Here is a 17,896-nt window from a genome sequence, read left to right as displayed (position 1 = left end):
GAGGTAGGTGGCTAGCATTAATGTGAAAACAAGTGATGGATAGCACCTGCCACTTGACAGAGGATGGATACTAGAGCGAGAATTCCCTGTATGTGGGAGTTGGTATTTAAATAGAAACTTCTTTTAATTATGGTCACTGAGGTTTTCATTTTTCTAAGAAATGTGTCAGTCTATAGGGAGTTTACTCAAAATCACACCTAGTCAACTAATTTTGTAACTGATGAGATTTTGTCAACATATTTATAGTTGACGGAAAACTTGCTAAGATGTTCTTTCGATTGTTTTAGAAGTCATAAGTCACAAACTGTTAATTAAAAGTTATACAACAGCTAACGAGCACAAGCTCAAATTGACAAAACACGTCTACAAACATTCTGTTGCTCTTTACATTGAAATACTTCAAAATTCTCTACCGTCTCTCTCTTCATGTTATAAAAGGACGTATGGATTCTGAACAAAACTCTCTTCTCTTCTTTGGCAAACTTGTCGTCTGCAGTGTGACATTCTGAAGGAGGCAGAGCAGACTTTTCTACAAAGCTCCATTCCAATCAAACAGTATGTAGCTGCCCAGGTACCATTTCAGAGGGTGAACAAATCCATGCCATATTCACTGTGGTTTCAATTGGCAGGGGTCAATTGTAATCACTGCTAAAGGTACCTTTAATATGGGCAGCACACATGCCACGGTAACTTGCCATGGTAACTTGGAAGTGGACAGAGATTTTTGTCCTTAATGCATTGCAGCTGGTATCTACAAATGGCTTCTCAGGAAGCGTAATTACTGAAATGGCTTTTTGTGTAAGAGGTGAAGAATGTGTTTCCTGTGCAAGCAGTAACAGAGTTGGTCACATTGAAACTCAGTGAATTGTGGGGTTCCCCGGGCTACGGTGAACTTAACAGATACCTATGGAGTTTGTGTATGACTTCTTTGGAAGTAGCTTAGATGTAAACTGTGGAGCCATCAGCGTGTTCAGCACCACAGACAGCTCCACTGCAGTGGTTGCTATAAACCCTTATGAGCCAAATTTATCCCCAAAACGTTTATAATTCTTTTAAAGGGAGTATTCAGAGATAAAAAAAAGGATCAAAATGAATGCAGCAGAGGCCAACCATTTCCATAATGTAACTTGGGTGACTTTCATTAGACCCTTCCTGCCTGCACTTTTCCGTGTCATGCAAATTCCATGCCTCGTTTGCAACGCAAGCTCTCAGTTATAAATCTGATGTCTCAAAACCAATCTGACATGGCATGCCACCAATCACCAGGTTTAGAAGACACTGTATTACTGAGCAGCACCCCACTCATGACCAGTACATTGTTCTTCATGTGGAGTGCCTCTTTTAGCAGGTTCAAAGTTAGAACATACATTTTTCCAAACTGTGTAACATCATCATATACATTCTGCATCTACTTGTTCCAACACTCTGGTGAAGCTTTAGCATGCTTAAATACAAACCCACAGTTGTTTATGGTTGCTTCATTATTTAAATGGAAGATTTAAATGTAATTTGTAATTGTTGACAAATTCAGTATAACCATAAATTAGAAATATTCAGAAATTAGAAATTATTATTAGCCATTAAACATGCGTTTGGTAATGATGGCATGCCAAATGGTGGGGTAAAGAAAGCTGGATAAAGCTTAGTTGTTGGTGCTGATGATGTTTGACTTTCCATTTTGGGTGTGCTACACTATACAACACAGTAGATGGCAGTATGAGCACAAGTAAATTGTAGTAAGAGCGCAGGATCTGTCATGGGAAAACAGAGACATACAATAGTTAAACATAGACATTCATATTAATTTTTGGGAACCTAAACTAAAAACCTGAAAAAAATCAAAATGAAACAACCAAATGAAACCACAATCAGCAAATTTCCATTTGCTGGTTGTGGTTTTCAGAAACTATATATCATCAATGCAGCTCAAGTCAGCTGCAGAGTCTCCTGTCAAGTTTGATAACAATACGCGGTCTTTCTCTGAATTCAAGTGAAGGTTTGGTGCCACGCTTAAAAAAAGGGGCTAACAAAATAGTGACATAAGAAAGAAAAGCAGCAACAACACTAAACAATGACTGAAACCAAGTCCAGTTTCCCAATATTCAATTAGAGAGATTGACTAAAGGCAAACGTTACTGTGATTTTCGAAGAGAATGTCACACAAGCGAACCACTGATCAGAAGGCTTTCTAAAAATCACCGTTATAAAATGCCTTTAACACACACACGGAGAGAGAGAGAGAGAGAGAGAGAGAGAGAGAGAGAGAGAGAGAGAGAGAGAGCACGCGGTATTGTTTGTCCTCGTTTAAATACCATTAATTATAACGTTAACCTGATTGGGTAGAGAGTGAGAGGGGAGAGGGTGTCGGCGAATCCTTTTTAATAACCCGCCTCGACATAATGATGTAAAAAGACTCGAGCGTCTCGTGCGTAACGAGAATCATCGTGGAGATCCGTTGAAGGTGAATTAGAGACACAGAAAGAAGAGTGAGAGAGAGAGAGAGAGAGAGAGAGAGAGAGAGAGAGAGAGAGAGAGAGAGAGATTACATGAGTCTCCTCCTCGTCTCCACACCTCAGCTGATAAGTCGCGCAAGCCTGCAACTTCCCCATTGACACACAACTAAACTCGTAAAGCGCAAACCGAGGGACAAACTCATAGAGGCGCGCACAAAGAGTTGCCAGAAGCGACCGTTGCCTGCAACAACGCGGAATCCAAGAGGCTATGGACAGAAGGATGAACTTGAACGGCGGTGCAGGGGACATTTTTCACAAAACTCTCAGCGCCGTGTCCACTAAAAAAATGGACCCTTTCAGGTCGTCGGCCGGCATTGAACTAGCAGCCAGAGACCGCCAGTCACCTATCAGCTGCTTTGACCAGACCGATCAAGACTCGATTCAGCCGGGAGGACTGGCGGGAGGTAGAGGGGGGCCACTGGGTCTGCCGACCGGATCTTTGTGCGTTAATTTCGGTGAGAGCGCCAACAGGATCTCGGCAGCGGAGAGCAGCGGCGGAGAGCAGAGTCAAGACGATGACAGCGACGGCAGGTGTGACATGGTCCTTTTGGCCGACGGGCGGACGGTGCCCTCGGGGAAAGGAGAAGGAGGTAAGAAAACCAAAGAGCAGAAAACACTGAGGCTAAACATCAATGCCAGAGAAAGACGACGGATGCACGATCTGAACGACGCGCTGGATGAGCTCAGAGGGGTCATCCCTTACGCGCACAGCCCGTCAGTTCGGAAACTCTCCAAAATTGCCACTTTGCTCCTCGCCAAAAACTACATCCTCATGCAGGCGCAGGCTCTGGAGGAGATGAGGAGGCTAGTGGCGTATCTCAACCAGGGCCAAGCCATCTCTGCTGCCTCGATACCGGCCACCACTGCCCTCGCAGCTCCAGGCTTGGGCGCGTACGACCAGCCGCCCGGATATCCCTTCCCCACCGGAGTGGCTGCGTCCTCCTGCCCAGATAAATGTGCCCTATTCAACAACGCCACCTCCAGCCTCTGCAAACAGTGCACTGACAAGCCTTAACTGCGCCTGACAAAGGACTCAGAGAAGCACAGGGGAGAAAAGAAACCACTTTTAAGAACACTTTTGGAGAGGGAAACCTGTGAGGCTACTGTTGTTGAAGTCAGTAGGCTAGAGACAAAGAAGTAATGCCGATGAATACTTTTATAATATTTACTAAATGCATTCAAAACGCGCTTTTTTGTTCAAACAATACTTGATTGTGTATATAAATCATCCTTAAAGTGCTGTATGAATGGCAGTGAAGACCAAACACAAGTACAGTAGGCCTGTAAGAGTGGCTGCAAGTGTTGAGTGAGTTGTTGATCACTTGCTCTGTTATGGACACTTTTGGAGATTTGGGTGACCTGACAACCTGCGACTTTTTCACTTAAATAGATGGACACTTTCCTGGAGCGTAGGTCCAACCTCACTTTCTGCTGCTTCCTTATTTATTTATTTATTTTGCGGGTTTTCTTTCATACACCTCAGAGACATTTGCTGTTTGCTTACTGGTTCAAGGCCTGTTTTAATGAACTTTTCTATTGAGCACGTGGAATGTCATGAACAAGGATAAGTTAAATGATTAGATGATATAGATGACGTTAAGTCGTTTAATCAGTCAGATATTTATGTGTTAATCCAGACACTTGTTAATAGTTGCGCACGCCTATTACATTTCTTTTTTGGGGGCACTGTGATATAATAAAATTTCAGAAAAATTTAGAGAACCTGAATCAATTTGTTTCAGGTGTTTCGGTGTGTCTTTTGTAATTTATTAATTTGGATATTTATATTGGATATTTTTGCTTGCATTGCACATTGTAGTCTCTCTTAGTTGTTGTATCTTTTGCGTTTTTTTTCTTCTTACACAAGATGATCGAGGTCATCAGATGAATCGCGTTGTCAGGTCAAGATGTGGATTATTGTAGATACTTTAGTTATTATATGAGCAAAGAGGGCCATTTGTATGTATTTCAGTGTTGAAAAGCTTTATTAAAATATTTTGAACAACAGAAACACTTCTGATGATTCATCTTATGTGAAGTTTAGTGCCAGTGGAATCACAGCAAACTGCCTTTAACTTTTATTGTGCATTTGATTAATACACACGGACATTTGAAACCTTAATTTGACATTTAATTACGGTTTAATCGCAAAACAAACTGAAAGTATATGTAAGTGCTTATAAAATCAAACCGTCGTTTCTGCGGGTGGTGTAGCTGTTATTTGTCAGTCTCGGACTCTTACTAGTTGTCAAGTACACTGAGAAAGAATTGTTCAATAATTTTCTGCTCCATCAAAACCGATAACTTTTCTTTTCTTGAGCTGTAAGTGACGTCTTTGGAGCGAAGGCCAGACGTGTTTAGCGAATTTTGCCTCGAGACAGAAAGAAGAGGTTCCTGCTCCTTGAACAAAAACAAAAAAAACTCCGATCTTTATTGTGATTATTAAAACAATTTCCGTGACGGCGTGTAATAATACGTTAATTCGAAAACAAGTGTGTTTGAAAACTGTCGACTGTAATACCTGCCTTCACGTAATGGGACACATCGTTAAGGCAATTAGACCTCCAGAATGTGATTAAGGAATGTAATTACGACACTGTTCATTGCCGTAATTTGGTGTCTTTAATCACAACGCAGCCATCAGCTGCACTCCCATCGACTCGCCCTTTGTCCTCCTCAGTTGTCTGTCTATGCCAAAACATTTTAATGAAGGCCAAACTGCAAAAGTCTATATTACATAATCTTAATCCTAAAACCAGTCACTCTCACACGTATATTAATCTTCAAAATGTAGACCGGAAGTGAAATTGAATCAGAAAGACGAAAACGTATAAAGCCACAATCTAAGTTCTATTGGTATAAGCAAAAATAAATAGCATTTTTACTTTTAAGTGTACGTTAATACATAATATGTCACAAATATAGTGAAGTCAATGTGTGGGTTAAAGACTTCAGCACCATGGATAGAGGCAACTGATTTTAAAGGGAACAGAGTAACAGTTTCTTCTCCACCAGACGAATTCACGTACTGCTATTTATTTATTGTGGATTTTGAACCATTAAGTATTTCCTGTCAGACTAACAGCTTTGTAATGTACGACTGACCTGCAGAGATTCATTTCTAAGGCAACAAATAGTGATATAAATTCAATACAGAGAGGATTCTTTTTAACTATGCAAGTGGACAACAGGCATCTAAAGTAAAAGTAAAGTTTTCTGAAGGCAAAAGGTTTACCAGCTAATGACATTTTCTTAACATTCATTTTTAGTTCAAATGTGAAAACATGCAACGTTTTAGACACTCATAATTAAATAAATTCAAGTCAAAATATCCAAATCTAATTTTAATGTTTTAAATTGACAAACACATAAATAAGAACAAACCATGAAGTGCACATAAGATCAATGTTTTCTTCTAGTAATTTAAACATAAAAAAGCAAATTCTGTTTCTGTTTCTTCAGTTTAAGGCACTTTATTAATTGCATTTCTCTCAAGTTAAAATGGCTAAAATGTATCCTAAAGCGTGAATCGTTCCCCACCTCCGTTGCTCATATGTTTTGGCAAATCAATCCAATTTTAAAGCTCTATATTCAGATATTTTTGGACACCCGATACAACCTGATCTCAAGACTAGCTACTTAACTGAAGCAAATTACATTGCTACAACCGTAACAGTAGAAAACAGGGAAAATTCCCCATCATCTAGTCATGCTCTGTTTGAGGGAAGTGATGCAGCACCTCAAATTAGAGGTTTTCCTAAAAAAAGGAAATACTTTTCTGAATTAAGCTACGGCTGTAAACTCTATTGACATTCTAACGATATGATTGTATTACCTGTGTTGATCTTTCAAGCACCTGCCCCTGTGTTTTATGTCTATGAAATATATACATTACACTTTAATCACAAGGTTGGCGGTTCGATCCCCGGCTCCTCCTGTCCGCATTGTTTCTGATGGGCAGGCCAGCACCTTGCATGGCAGCTCCGCCACCATCGGTGTATGAATGGGTGTGTGAATGGGTGAACGAGAGGCAAATTGTGAAGCACTTTGTACTGTAATGTAGAAGTCGAGTAAATGCAGTCCATCCATTAACATTATTTTCTCAAGAGTGCATTTAGAGATACAGGGCTGTTAATTTACACAAATCTGACAGCATGACCTGAACAGCTAATTCTCTGAATTTAATGTTCTTTCAGGCATTATGGCCAATTTTCTTGAAATACTGAAATTTCCTGTACCAACTATGTTTTCCTGCATGCCTCCTGAGCTCCTAATTCATTATAGTGGGAATGTTTTTTTCTGAGGCAGCCTTGAGGTCAGGTAAACATATGGTGGCGTGTTTAGCTCTGACAGGGTACAAAATGACGTAGTAATGTGTGATTATCCTCTCATCTGGAATACAATTGTTGAGTAACATCTCTAATATTCCAACTGCCTCCATATTAATCAGATTAAAGTCCCAATCCCCTAATCCGTGTTTACCGATGGCTCTGTTTTTGTGCCGTAATCTGATGTTCTTTTATTCCTTGGGGAATTAAAAAAGTGCCATGGCAGAGCATAGTAATTTGCGGTGTTGTTTTGGACACAGTGGGCTCTGTCGCTGTATAGGTTGTTTTCTCCAAAACAATTATTCACTCTGGATTTGAGAAAACAAAAACTGGTGCACTGGAATAAAGTGTTTTCACTGTGCAAATATTTAAACCAAATAAAACAAATTATGAATGCTGTCGGGAGACAATTCATTTGGTTTTATGGTGCCTTAATCTAAAAGAAACTTTTAGTTTTGTTTTTTATCATCCGGTTTCTTAAATTGGAGTTTTTCATGTCGAGAAATTCTTTAAATGGCCCACATGATTAAAATATATATAGTGTTGAATACAAAATGAGCTAATTTTCAGATCATTAAAGTAACCGTTTGATATTTTTAATGTCACAGCAACACAAAAATAACTTTTAGTGTATTAGAGTATATCAAGGCTCCCCAGACAGCTGTGAACTTTCAATTTCTGTGACCTTAGCATTCAAATAATGTGCCACTGTTTGATTGGAATGGATGTAGAGCTCAGTGATCCAGCAGCCTCCCTGGATCATGTGAACTGGCAAAATCAGCATGATACTCAGGAGCACTCAGACACACATTTAAAACACTGCTACGAGCTAAGCTTTAAAAAGGTAAGATGATTTTGGCCAAATTGTACATCAAACTATCCTGGGCTTGCCGAAATCTCTGTATATGTGTGTCGGGGGTGTGTGTGTTATTGTGTAGTTTGCGTAAGTGAGAGAGAGAGACAGGGATCACTTGTCTTGATCAATATGCAGATCCTGATCCTCTCAGGGTTCATTAAAGCTAAGGCGAGGTGGATTTCATCCCCAGTCTCTGATATTCATTAACTCTGGCTTCCAAATTGAAATAAAGACATGGAGGATGACACAATAACAGTGTGAATCACACGCACACGCACACACACACACACACACACACACACACACACACACACACACACACACACACACACACACACACACACACACACACAGCTGTAAAGAAGCCACTGTCTAATACAGCCTGAATTGTGTACTCTGATTCCGACAGCTACTTGTTTACATGTTGTTCAAACAACTATTCATTTCCTGATTGCTGGACAGGTTTTCCGATTAGAGTCTAATCTGAAGATTAAAATGCACTACAACCAAGGTTAACTGTATTGTAAACAAAGGCATAAAAAATGACATAAAATCAACCCAAACACTGACTGGTAAGGAGGGCATTTTAGTGAATTACAGTCAATTGCATCCTTTCAAGAAATGTAGAATTATAAAGAGGATATCAATCTAAAATATGGAAAGAAAAAAACGGACTATCAGCTACACTCTGCTGAAAATCTGTCATGTTACTAGAGCATGAAACCGCGGCCGTAAGTGTAACACTTGCTTGGCTGATCTTCCTGATGTGCGGAGTGCTACTCGAGGCTTCGGTGTATCTGTCTGAGCAGAGGTCTTTAACAGCCATGAATGCCAAGCATGGGGGAGGCAGGCCAGGCCAAGCGTAACCACGGCGGCCCAATGTCCTTGGCTCCTTGGCGGCCTTCACCTCACACTCCCTGCACAGTGAATTTTATGGCTAATTTCCGGCAATTTATCCTGGCACTTTCAGAAGAGATTCCTGCGGGAATAATGTGCATAATTTGCATAAATCATCCTGATAGAATGCATATCAGCATGTAACCCCCCTGTCTGATGCTGCAGCGTTTACTTTGTAATCAAAACTGACTCTTTTCCACCAGCGGATGCACATGAGCCATGAGAAGGGGGTCTGAGTTTAGGCGAGTAATTACAAAGGAATGACACACACATACGTGGACAAAAAGCTACATCAACAAAAAATAACTACATATTTTGGAAAAAACTCTGATCTTTATAGAATACCTAAATCCAGCATCACAAATATTTAAAAATAAAAAACACATTTGTATGTACTTGTTTTTAAAGTTTGATAAAGATGCATGGACAGAAAGTTTCATCTCTGCTTCTCAAGTGCCACATTTTTGTATAAAGCTCACATGCTGTGAATCAGTTATTTCTTCTCAAACTATAGATGCTCTTGTTCTCTGGCAATCTCTAGGATCAAGTTCTCCATTTAAACTGAGCCCCTAATTTCCCCTGGACATCTTTCTTTGTCCTGTGTGTTGCAGCAGTGAGCCATCGACCAGTTTGGACCACAGGCCTGTTTTCAAAAGCTCCCTCAGTGTAAGCGACCGATTGTCTGAGGAGAAGAGACGGGGGTCAGCGCGCAGCATCACCCCCCCCCCTCGCTGTGATCTAATTTGACATACAGTGAAAATGTGCATATTCTCTTGGACTGCCTTTGTTACTATAATCAGCTGCGGTCAAATCGACTTTGTTGGTTGAGGAGGTGTGAGATTAAAGAGGGAAACAGAACTGTGGAAAGATGAGGTTCTGGATTTCAGTGCATTCAGAGACCTAAAGCATGCAGCCTGATGGAAATACTATACAACACGCAGGCTGCAGAAGAGATAGTGGGTTAACTAATTCGAGCAGACACACAGACAAAACATAGCTGCATTAGGGAAAGAGCACTGGACTAAAATGTTAAATGTTGAGTTAAATGCATTCGATTTTGTGAGTGACAGGAAAGAAGTTAAAGTGTGTGTGCATTTTAGAAAAGCAGCCATCATCAGTGTGAGCAGTTTTCTGCTGCCATACTACCAGGTCCTTCCACTGGCCCTTATCCCAGAGTCTCAAGATCTCAGATGGTATCACTGGTGACAACAGGACAGTCGTCCGCTGGGTGGACGTTAATCACAATAATACAGGGCAGGCTAATCACGACTCACTGATCAAGCGCTAAATGACATGCCTGCTGTACCCACTGTAACCAGCACGCTGCAGAGGGATTCACACACCAAGACTAGCTCTTCTTGGGGGGGGAGGGAGTAGGAGGAGGCGGACAGTGGTTATGAGGCTGGTGCACAGCCATCCAGACAATAATTACTCGATGACTGTGGTCACATTAGGGATCAGTCAAAGCAGATTAATTTCGACTGATAGCATTGGTCCCTCCTAAATGCAGATTTTCTTAATAACAGTGAAATTGTGTCGCTGAGAGGGTTAGGGACTGTGGGGTACTCCAATTACTTATGGAGATAGACAATGTCTTCTTCTTTGCATGAATCAGACCGTACTCCTGAATGTCAGCGCAAAATTAGTGCGCAAATGTGTTTTTCAAGTAGCGCAGTCTGATGTGTGTGTTTGTATGCGTAGACTGTATGCACAAGCACAAATGAGGCTGTGTGTGGTGCAGTAGGCCTTTCACTAAATACCCAGAGACCCAGAGAATTACCCAGAGCAGAGAGGACAGCATCTGTTTGTGTGCTTGTGCCGAGCAAACAAGGCAATTTAGAGAACACCAAGGGAGCAGCTAATAAACACAACCTTATTCCCCCTTCCTCCTACACCTGGCTCTGAATAATGCAGCGCTACAGTAAGGATGCCTGTCTGTCTATGTGTGTGTGATGCAATGCCAAAGCCTGGTTGACCTGACCAAGTGGGTTGCCTGTATGTTTTTGCATGTGTGCATGTATATGAGTTGAGTGTGTTATGTGTCATATGTGTGCATGAACAAATGTGTGTAACCATTCATCATTCTACAGTGAGAGGCATGCCAGTGCTGCTGGGAAATGGCAGGTCCGTGTCCCATCACACCCTGGCGTCTTTGTCTGTACTGCCAAAGCTGTGCCAAAATGTCTGCCCTGGATACCTGGCATAGAAACAGCACTTTACTGTACACAAAGGTGTATGAATACTAGGCTGGCAGAGACTGCTCTCTCACATGGATGCTAGTCACAATGGCCTAACAGCAGTCATCCTTTACTTTATGACGGGCAGATAAAATAGATCTTGGCATCTGCATTTTTAAGATATTACACATATAATGGGAACGCTATAATTGAATAATCTATACATAGAATTTTGATGCTGTAACCTCTGTTAAGTTTGTTTTAAAAAAAAAAAACATGCTCTAATAAGACCTGCAGCTTTGCTCGCCACCACCACTGACTCTGATAAGTAGTCAAAGTGACACCCAGAGAAACCATGCATCAGACCAGACACAAAATGGCCGTCCAGTGCCAAACCACGCCTTGGCTTTCACTTCATATTACACCACAGAGCCTGGCTGGGGACTGAAAGCTTTACAGGGCATTTAGAGAAAAACTCACAGCCCTCCATTTACATCGGTTAGTAACAGGTATATACAGTAGCTATAAGCTTTTTATGTTCTTCCACAGCACTTCAACCTTATTACCGCACACATACTTTAAAAACACAATTATTCCATCTCAGACGTATAAATTTGTGTTTTAAGATATTTGTTTGATCAAAGTTCACCGAGTGCAGTCAAATCCACTCAGTGATCCAGTTTGCTTTTCAACTACAAGAACTTCAAGGTCTCTTCACCCCTCATGTAACATACCTGGCAGGCTCAGAAAAAAAGTCCTTGTTCTATTAGCCTTTGAGTTTTCCAGCCAAGAACATCCTAGAATAAAAGAAGAAAATAAGTGCAAAAGGGAAGAATATTCTGAGTTATTACATTGATTAGATTTCCAGAATGCTAATTAAAAGATGTTAAGACATGGGCCCAGCCAGGGATCAGTGGGCACTAATGAGGACCAATAGGCCCCTGTAATCTGTGCTGTAATGAGAGTCATTTAAATGTTACGTTTGCAGGGAGAAGAATGGGGAGGTAGATGAACGGACAGAGCTTAGTTAGAGTGGCAATCCTGGAAAACCAATCCAATACTGTCATTATAACCAGTAATGGCGAGGCTTCACAGCCTCAGCAAAAAGAGAAATAAAAATAAGATGAGTGAAATTCAATTATACTAAAGGGTTTTTGCACAATAAAAACATTTTATTATTAGACAATTAACAGGATGGTTTAATGGCTGAAGGTTACATACCCCCTTGTCTTGTATTACTATTAGGGCATGTAAAGTTACAGGGCAGTATCTGTTAATGGGAAACCCACCCTGCTGCTCCTTCTCCTGCTGTTCCCTCAGGATTTATGAGTTCCACACTTTCTATGTACCGTATAAAAGAGTGTAAAATTGTGCTCAAATATGTGTCAGATGTACAGTATGTTTTCACTGTGCTCAAAATTGTTTGACTCTGGATACAGAATATTTAAGTAGGGCTCTAATTTATGATTTTAATTATTAACCATTGTGAAAAAAATGACCTATCATAAGTTTCCAGAGCCCAAGGTGACATAATCAAATTGCTTGTTTTATCCGACCAACTGTCCAAAACTCAAACATATACAGTTTATTCATATATATTACAAAGCAAAACATAAATTCCTCACATTTGCTTTAAAAAATTAGGCTCAATCAATTATCATAATAGTTGTGTATTAATTTTCTGTCAAATAATCAATTAGTTGACTACAGCAATAGTTTCAGCTGTATTCGCCTGACAACCAACTAAATATAAAAGGGAGGAATGACAATAAACAAGGATTGAAAGGAGGCATCAATCTGCAGCAAAAGGAAATTGCAGAATAATACAAACCAGACAGTTAAGAAGTGAACTGAAATTAGAAAGGTCATTACTTATTCAGTGGATGGTCGTTATTTGTAAATGAGTCTTACTGACAGGTGCACCCCAGTCATTTACAAATTAGAGCATATCACTATAATCAGCCTGCTAATTTATCAGAAATAATGAGTTGTGTTGAAAACAGGCTGGTAAATACTCAAGGAGAATATCACCCTAATGGGTTTCAGTCTTTATGGCTTCTGGTGTGCATGTTGGAGTGGGTTCAAATAAACATGATTTTATTATATGCAACATCACACAGTTATGGACAAATCCCAAGAATGTATTACTTTTTTGGCTTCATTGCCTCATGCTAACAAAACTAAGTCTGCAGCCAACCTAGCAGCTCTTTGAGGCTGGACTTAAGCACAGTGGTTCTTTGAGCTCAATGCTAGCTCAGCTCATCTATAGATTAAAAATTAAGCCATCAAAGTCAAGATTCCATTGCCATCACTAAAATTATGACAATAAACATATGGTACTAATAAAGGTTCTCATGGTTAGAGCTTCAGCATGTCAACATTATTTACAGGCGATGATGACACACAGCATCATGAGGTAGCGGGTATGAGAGAGTTGTGTGTTTAACCAAGCTTAGGGCCTAACATCCAACACGCGTTATGGTGCAGAAAAAAAAGGAGGCTGAAATTACAGCAGAGGTATGACAATGCTGATAGGCTATAAAACCATGTCATTTAATGTCCCCTCTCACCCCCCTTCAGCGTTGCTCTCTGGTCTACTCACCATTAAGCCAATTCATCAACTCTTCAGAGAAGGCCATGAGACAAATACAGTCTATCAGTCACTCTCTTTCGGATGTGGCTACTATTCTGACGATCAAGAATTTCTGCCATATTAAACATGGACGTGAGCGTTAAGGCCATCTAAACAATGGCTTTAGAGAGCTGCTCAAAACAAAACAGCTCTTTATTGAAAATGTGAGTTTGAAAAGCCATGGTAATAATATCAGGAATTAAGATATGAAAGCACTGATGTAGCAATAATGTAAGATTTTGTCTGCCACTTGAAGCCAGTTGTTTGATATGTCACTTTTCTAACAACCTCCCGAGAGAGGACCCCAGATTTGCATTTCTAGTCCCTGCTCCTGTAATGGAAAAAGGTACAGCGGAGCATATTTCACTGGGCCTGTCAAACCCACTCACGCCCCTCTGCAAAGCACTCAAGAACTTCATTCCATCGCCGCCCGTTCTCACGGCCGCGCTATAAAATTGACAATGACAAAATTAGCAAACCTAGACTGTTTGGACACATTCCCCATATAGTGGGTTTCTCTTTTTTTTCAAAATGCAATCAAGCTCTGGAACATCAAACATGAAGTCTCCTTGAAAGTTGTTCAGTCTCTTTGGTGCAATATCTAGAGCGGCTGTAGATTTATGTAATCACAAGCTTGTTAGGCAGATTTCTCAAGCCTATTGACAGTGACGTGCACTTGGGTTTGGCAGAGGTGACATCTGGGAAGCACAATTCTGCTGCACCACCACACAAAAGCAATTAGAGATCTATAATCCTGGACAGGTCTGGACTTTGTTTTATGGTGGAGGGATACGAGTGGTTTGGTGTCTTTATTAACATGACATGCGTGTCCCTTACACCGTCTTCAAATGACAGTCAAAGGGTCATCATGAGGGGGGCAGCAATCAGCTAAATCATGCTCTGCGGACAAGAATGTGTTGACGTTGAAGTGTCTCTGAAGATATAGCAAACATCACGCAGGAGTCCTTTAACATACAGAAAGTAACTGAAATAACACCAGTTGTCAGACAATGTTACAGCTACTGTAAGCTAGCAGAGCAGGATGGTTAATTAGAAAGGGTTCAGTTTCAGTTGGACACGCTCTGCTCACACACACACACACACACACACACACACACCTTACTCCTCAGAATTAAATGAATCTCTACTGGCTAAAGTAATTAGTTCAGTCTATTAATTACTATAATCACCCATTATCATGTTGGCCTTCATTTTAACATGTTTCATGATGTAACAAGCCTGTAGCAAAGCTGTTTCTAGGGGATATTCTGTTTGAGTGCTAATTATTTTGTAATTAAAAGGATAAGCCTGGCATGGAGTCTATATTTCTTATTGTCAACAAATCCCATAAAAAGGACCAAAGCCAACAATGTGTAAGTTCGTCTCGCAACACTTTCAAAACTTCCCTACCCTTCCTGTAGCACTCAAGCACAAATAGAATATCACCAGCCTTTTTGCTTTAAGACCGAAAACCTTTTCTTTACATTTATCCTTTACATAAATGTGTAACAAAATAAGACTGAGGGAGACACTATCAAATCAGGCAATTATTTTGCAAAAATCTGCTACAGCATCTAATTTACAATGCAAACCATGTCCACAGCATTGGGTTTTGCACGATCCTTATATGTTGGCCCGCTGTGAGGAAATAAGGATGGGGTCTGAGGAGATGGAGGTGGAGTGTGGTAAACAAGACGGCCCTGCTCCCCAGCTGTGAAGGTGACACAGGGACGCTACGCGCAGAACAAGCCATTTTGATTAATCACAGGATATTTACTAGCTCAGATCTAATCAAGGACTGCAGCATCACAGGCTACATCATACACGGCCCAGGAATTTACACAGCAGAGTTAACCTGTCACCTGCCACTGTCCTCTTCCTTACATCTATAAACAGCGTGTGTATAGGCCAGCAGATACACACCACAGGCAGGCGCCCAGAAACCGCTCCAGAAGTGATTGTTTTATTTCCGCTGAAACAATATAACCTGCGGTCAGATACTCAACACAGTCATGTCGTTTGATATAAAACCTTATGGCAGAGGGGAGAAAGAACCATTTATCTCAAGGTGGTCGTGGTAATGGGATAAAAGAACGTGAGCCGTTTTCTCACAAAGTAAACTACAGCATTGTGTGCAGTAGCCCGTCCTGCCTGCATGTAGCGGTGGGATAGTTATTTCATGAGGAGGACATACAAGCCAAGGACTAAACCAAGATTACAAGCAAGAAGGGACTAAGCAATTGTTATCTCTGATGACTTATAATATGACTTTTGTAATTGATTCAGCACTCAGAAGAATGTTAGTTTTCAGGGAGCTCAGCTGGCAATTTTATTTCCAAGAGTAAACCGGCATCTTTATGTCTCTGTGTGCAGATTGAAGGTATACTGAAAGAGTTTAATACTTAGTAATCCTTAGCAATTTTTCTAAACAAATGTTTTCACAAGCACATACATTCTTTTTTTCATTTTGATAATTCACTGAGGAGTTAGTGAGATCAAAAATTAAACTCAAAAGAGAGTGAATATTGAACATACATTCACCAGGTGGCCATAAACAGGACTCTACTAAATCAAATGTTGTCAAAAAGGTTAAAATGTTGAGTTAAGTTTACAGTTTGTTGCCACCCCAAGGTGGCCAAAAATGAATTATTGCAGGTTTCATAATAAAAGTTGCAACTCTATAAACATTACAATGCTTTGTTTAGTTTGCCCATGCATCTGTGCATCCTTGCAGACAATAAAAACCTACTGTATATTTACCTGTGTTTGAGCAAAGCTACAATTGCCACCATCAGCATCCAGTAATTAAGCTTGGATGGATTGGAAGACGCAAAATCAACTGCATGCAGAGGCATGAAAATGCATAAATTAGTCAAACTTTAATTACGTAGGGAACAAAGCTAAATTCATTTAAACCCAACTGTGCCTTTATGCCTTAATGGCTGACTGGTAGGATTCCTGTTATTCAATTAGTTAGCCAGCATTTACCATTTATTATACTGTACATATTCATTTGTAAAAAGCATTTATCTGAAACTGTATAAAATGGATAAAGACATAACCTTTAGTGTGACCTGTGTGCTGTCTTTTGTTGTTAGTGCGTCTACAGAAAGAGACAGAGGCAGCGGTCGAAGTGTTTATGAAATGGTCGGGATAAAGTGTGGCTATTGTGTCACCTGGAAAATGTCACCCCACAGGGGGGTTTGTCTCAGTTCAAACAGGTTTAAAGAACACCCTGACAACCACTGACACATATCAGGAAATGTGTTAAAAGGACAAATAATGAGGCCCATACAATAATCTATTGTATCTCTACTTTATGCTTCCCTGATTGTTTTAAATTGCTATTGTTCCTTCCTTTCATACAAATGTGATAAGGCCCTCAGCGACAATTTGAGATACAACGCTTGTTTGTGTTGAATCACAAGTGATCTGTGGTCTTTAAGCAATTGATCACTTAGCACTATTGAGACAGAGCTCCACCACATGAGCCCTGAACAAATAGTTAGTCTATTAGATGAGAGCGGTTTTGTCAGAGTCCTCGTCTCCCAGATATTTCCTCAGAGTGACGAGTCACATTAGACGCCAGGAGGAAGAGTAATTTTTGTGTCAAATCCCTTTAGCCCGACCTCGCTGACAATCGCCAAGAAGAATGCGTTCTCACTAAAAATTAATAACATTTGCCTTTTTAATGGCATCCCTCAACCCTCTGCCAAGAATTCACAATCATCTTTCTGCTATTGTGTTGCTCCAGCAGCTTGGCATCTCTGGTGGTGACAAAGTGATTTCAAGGAGTGTATCAATACTTACATCACCCCTCTGGCCCTCACTCTTCAGTGTTGACACTGCAGCACTCGGAGCCAGGCCTAACTGGCAGAAAGCCATCCACTTTAGAGATAAACAGACAGATATGCAGAGGTGAATTTAAGGCTCAAATTTATCATGTCTTTTTTAAGATAATAAATTGTTTAAATGAAGTGCATTTACCAGTTGCCAGTGGGCAATAAGCTACCTCAGTCCCCAGCAAGAGGATTTTGTCTGTTTTTGACACTTGCACTACAGCCTGTTAAAAATAAATGAAAAGAAACTTATCCTTATGCATTTGGGGTTTTTTCGCTGTACTTTACCGAACCATCATTTGTGTAGAGTTACACCTGAACAACCGATATATTATAATATTATGATACACATACCGTCACAGATTTTATTTATATCACACACTCCTAGTTCAAACTACAGCAAAGAGGACAAAATGGATTGATTTTTGCAAAACAAAATTTTAATACACAAAGTTTGAACATTACATGGGATCAGTAAAATACAGATCCACCAAATTATTTCACTGGAATCATTTTAGAACAATTGGACTCTGGCTTTTTTCAATAAGAAAACCTTGAACTGTCTTAGTGAAGCCTCATTCTCTTAGTAAAGTCAAACGGTTTCTGCTGCCATCAAATATTCAGACAGATTCCTTGCGAGTGAGAAGCTGTGTA

The 17,896-nt window shown here is 40.3% G+C and overlaps 1 protein-coding gene and 1 long non-coding RNA gene across 2 annotated transcripts; one reads left to right on the top strand and one right to left on the bottom strand.

Annotated features, from left to right (window-relative positions):
- Positions 1-2,569: 2,569 nt before the first annotated feature.
- Positions 2,570-3,573, top strand: bhlhe22 (basic helix-loop-helix family, member e22). The gene has a single exon (XM_028569490.1). The coding sequence runs from the start codon at positions 2,722-2,724 to the stop codon at positions 3,526-3,528; it is 807 nt and encodes a 268-aa protein (XP_028425291.1). The 5' UTR covers positions 2,570-2,721; the 3' UTR covers positions 3,529-3,573.
- A 7,908-nt stretch (positions 3,574-11,481) lies between these two features.
- Positions 11,482-17,452, bottom strand: LOC114549250 (uncharacterized). The gene is made up of 3 exons (XR_003691522.1): positions 17,391-17,452; positions 17,214-17,291; positions 11,482-11,568 (listed from the first exon to the last, which is right to left on the bottom strand). It is a non-coding gene; the product is annotated as an uncharacterized LOC114549250 (long non-coding RNA).
- Positions 17,453-17,896: the final 444 nt, after the last annotated feature.

This window comes from Perca flavescens, chromosome 22, assembly GCF_004354835.1.
Source record: "Perca flavescens isolate YP-PL-M2 chromosome 22, PFLA_1.0, whole genome shotgun sequence".
Taxonomy (NCBI): Eukaryota; Metazoa; Chordata; class Actinopteri; order Perciformes; family Percidae; genus Perca; species Perca flavescens.
Note: the sequence above shows the minus strand (reverse complement) of the source record. Positions and strands in the feature narration are given on the sequence as shown.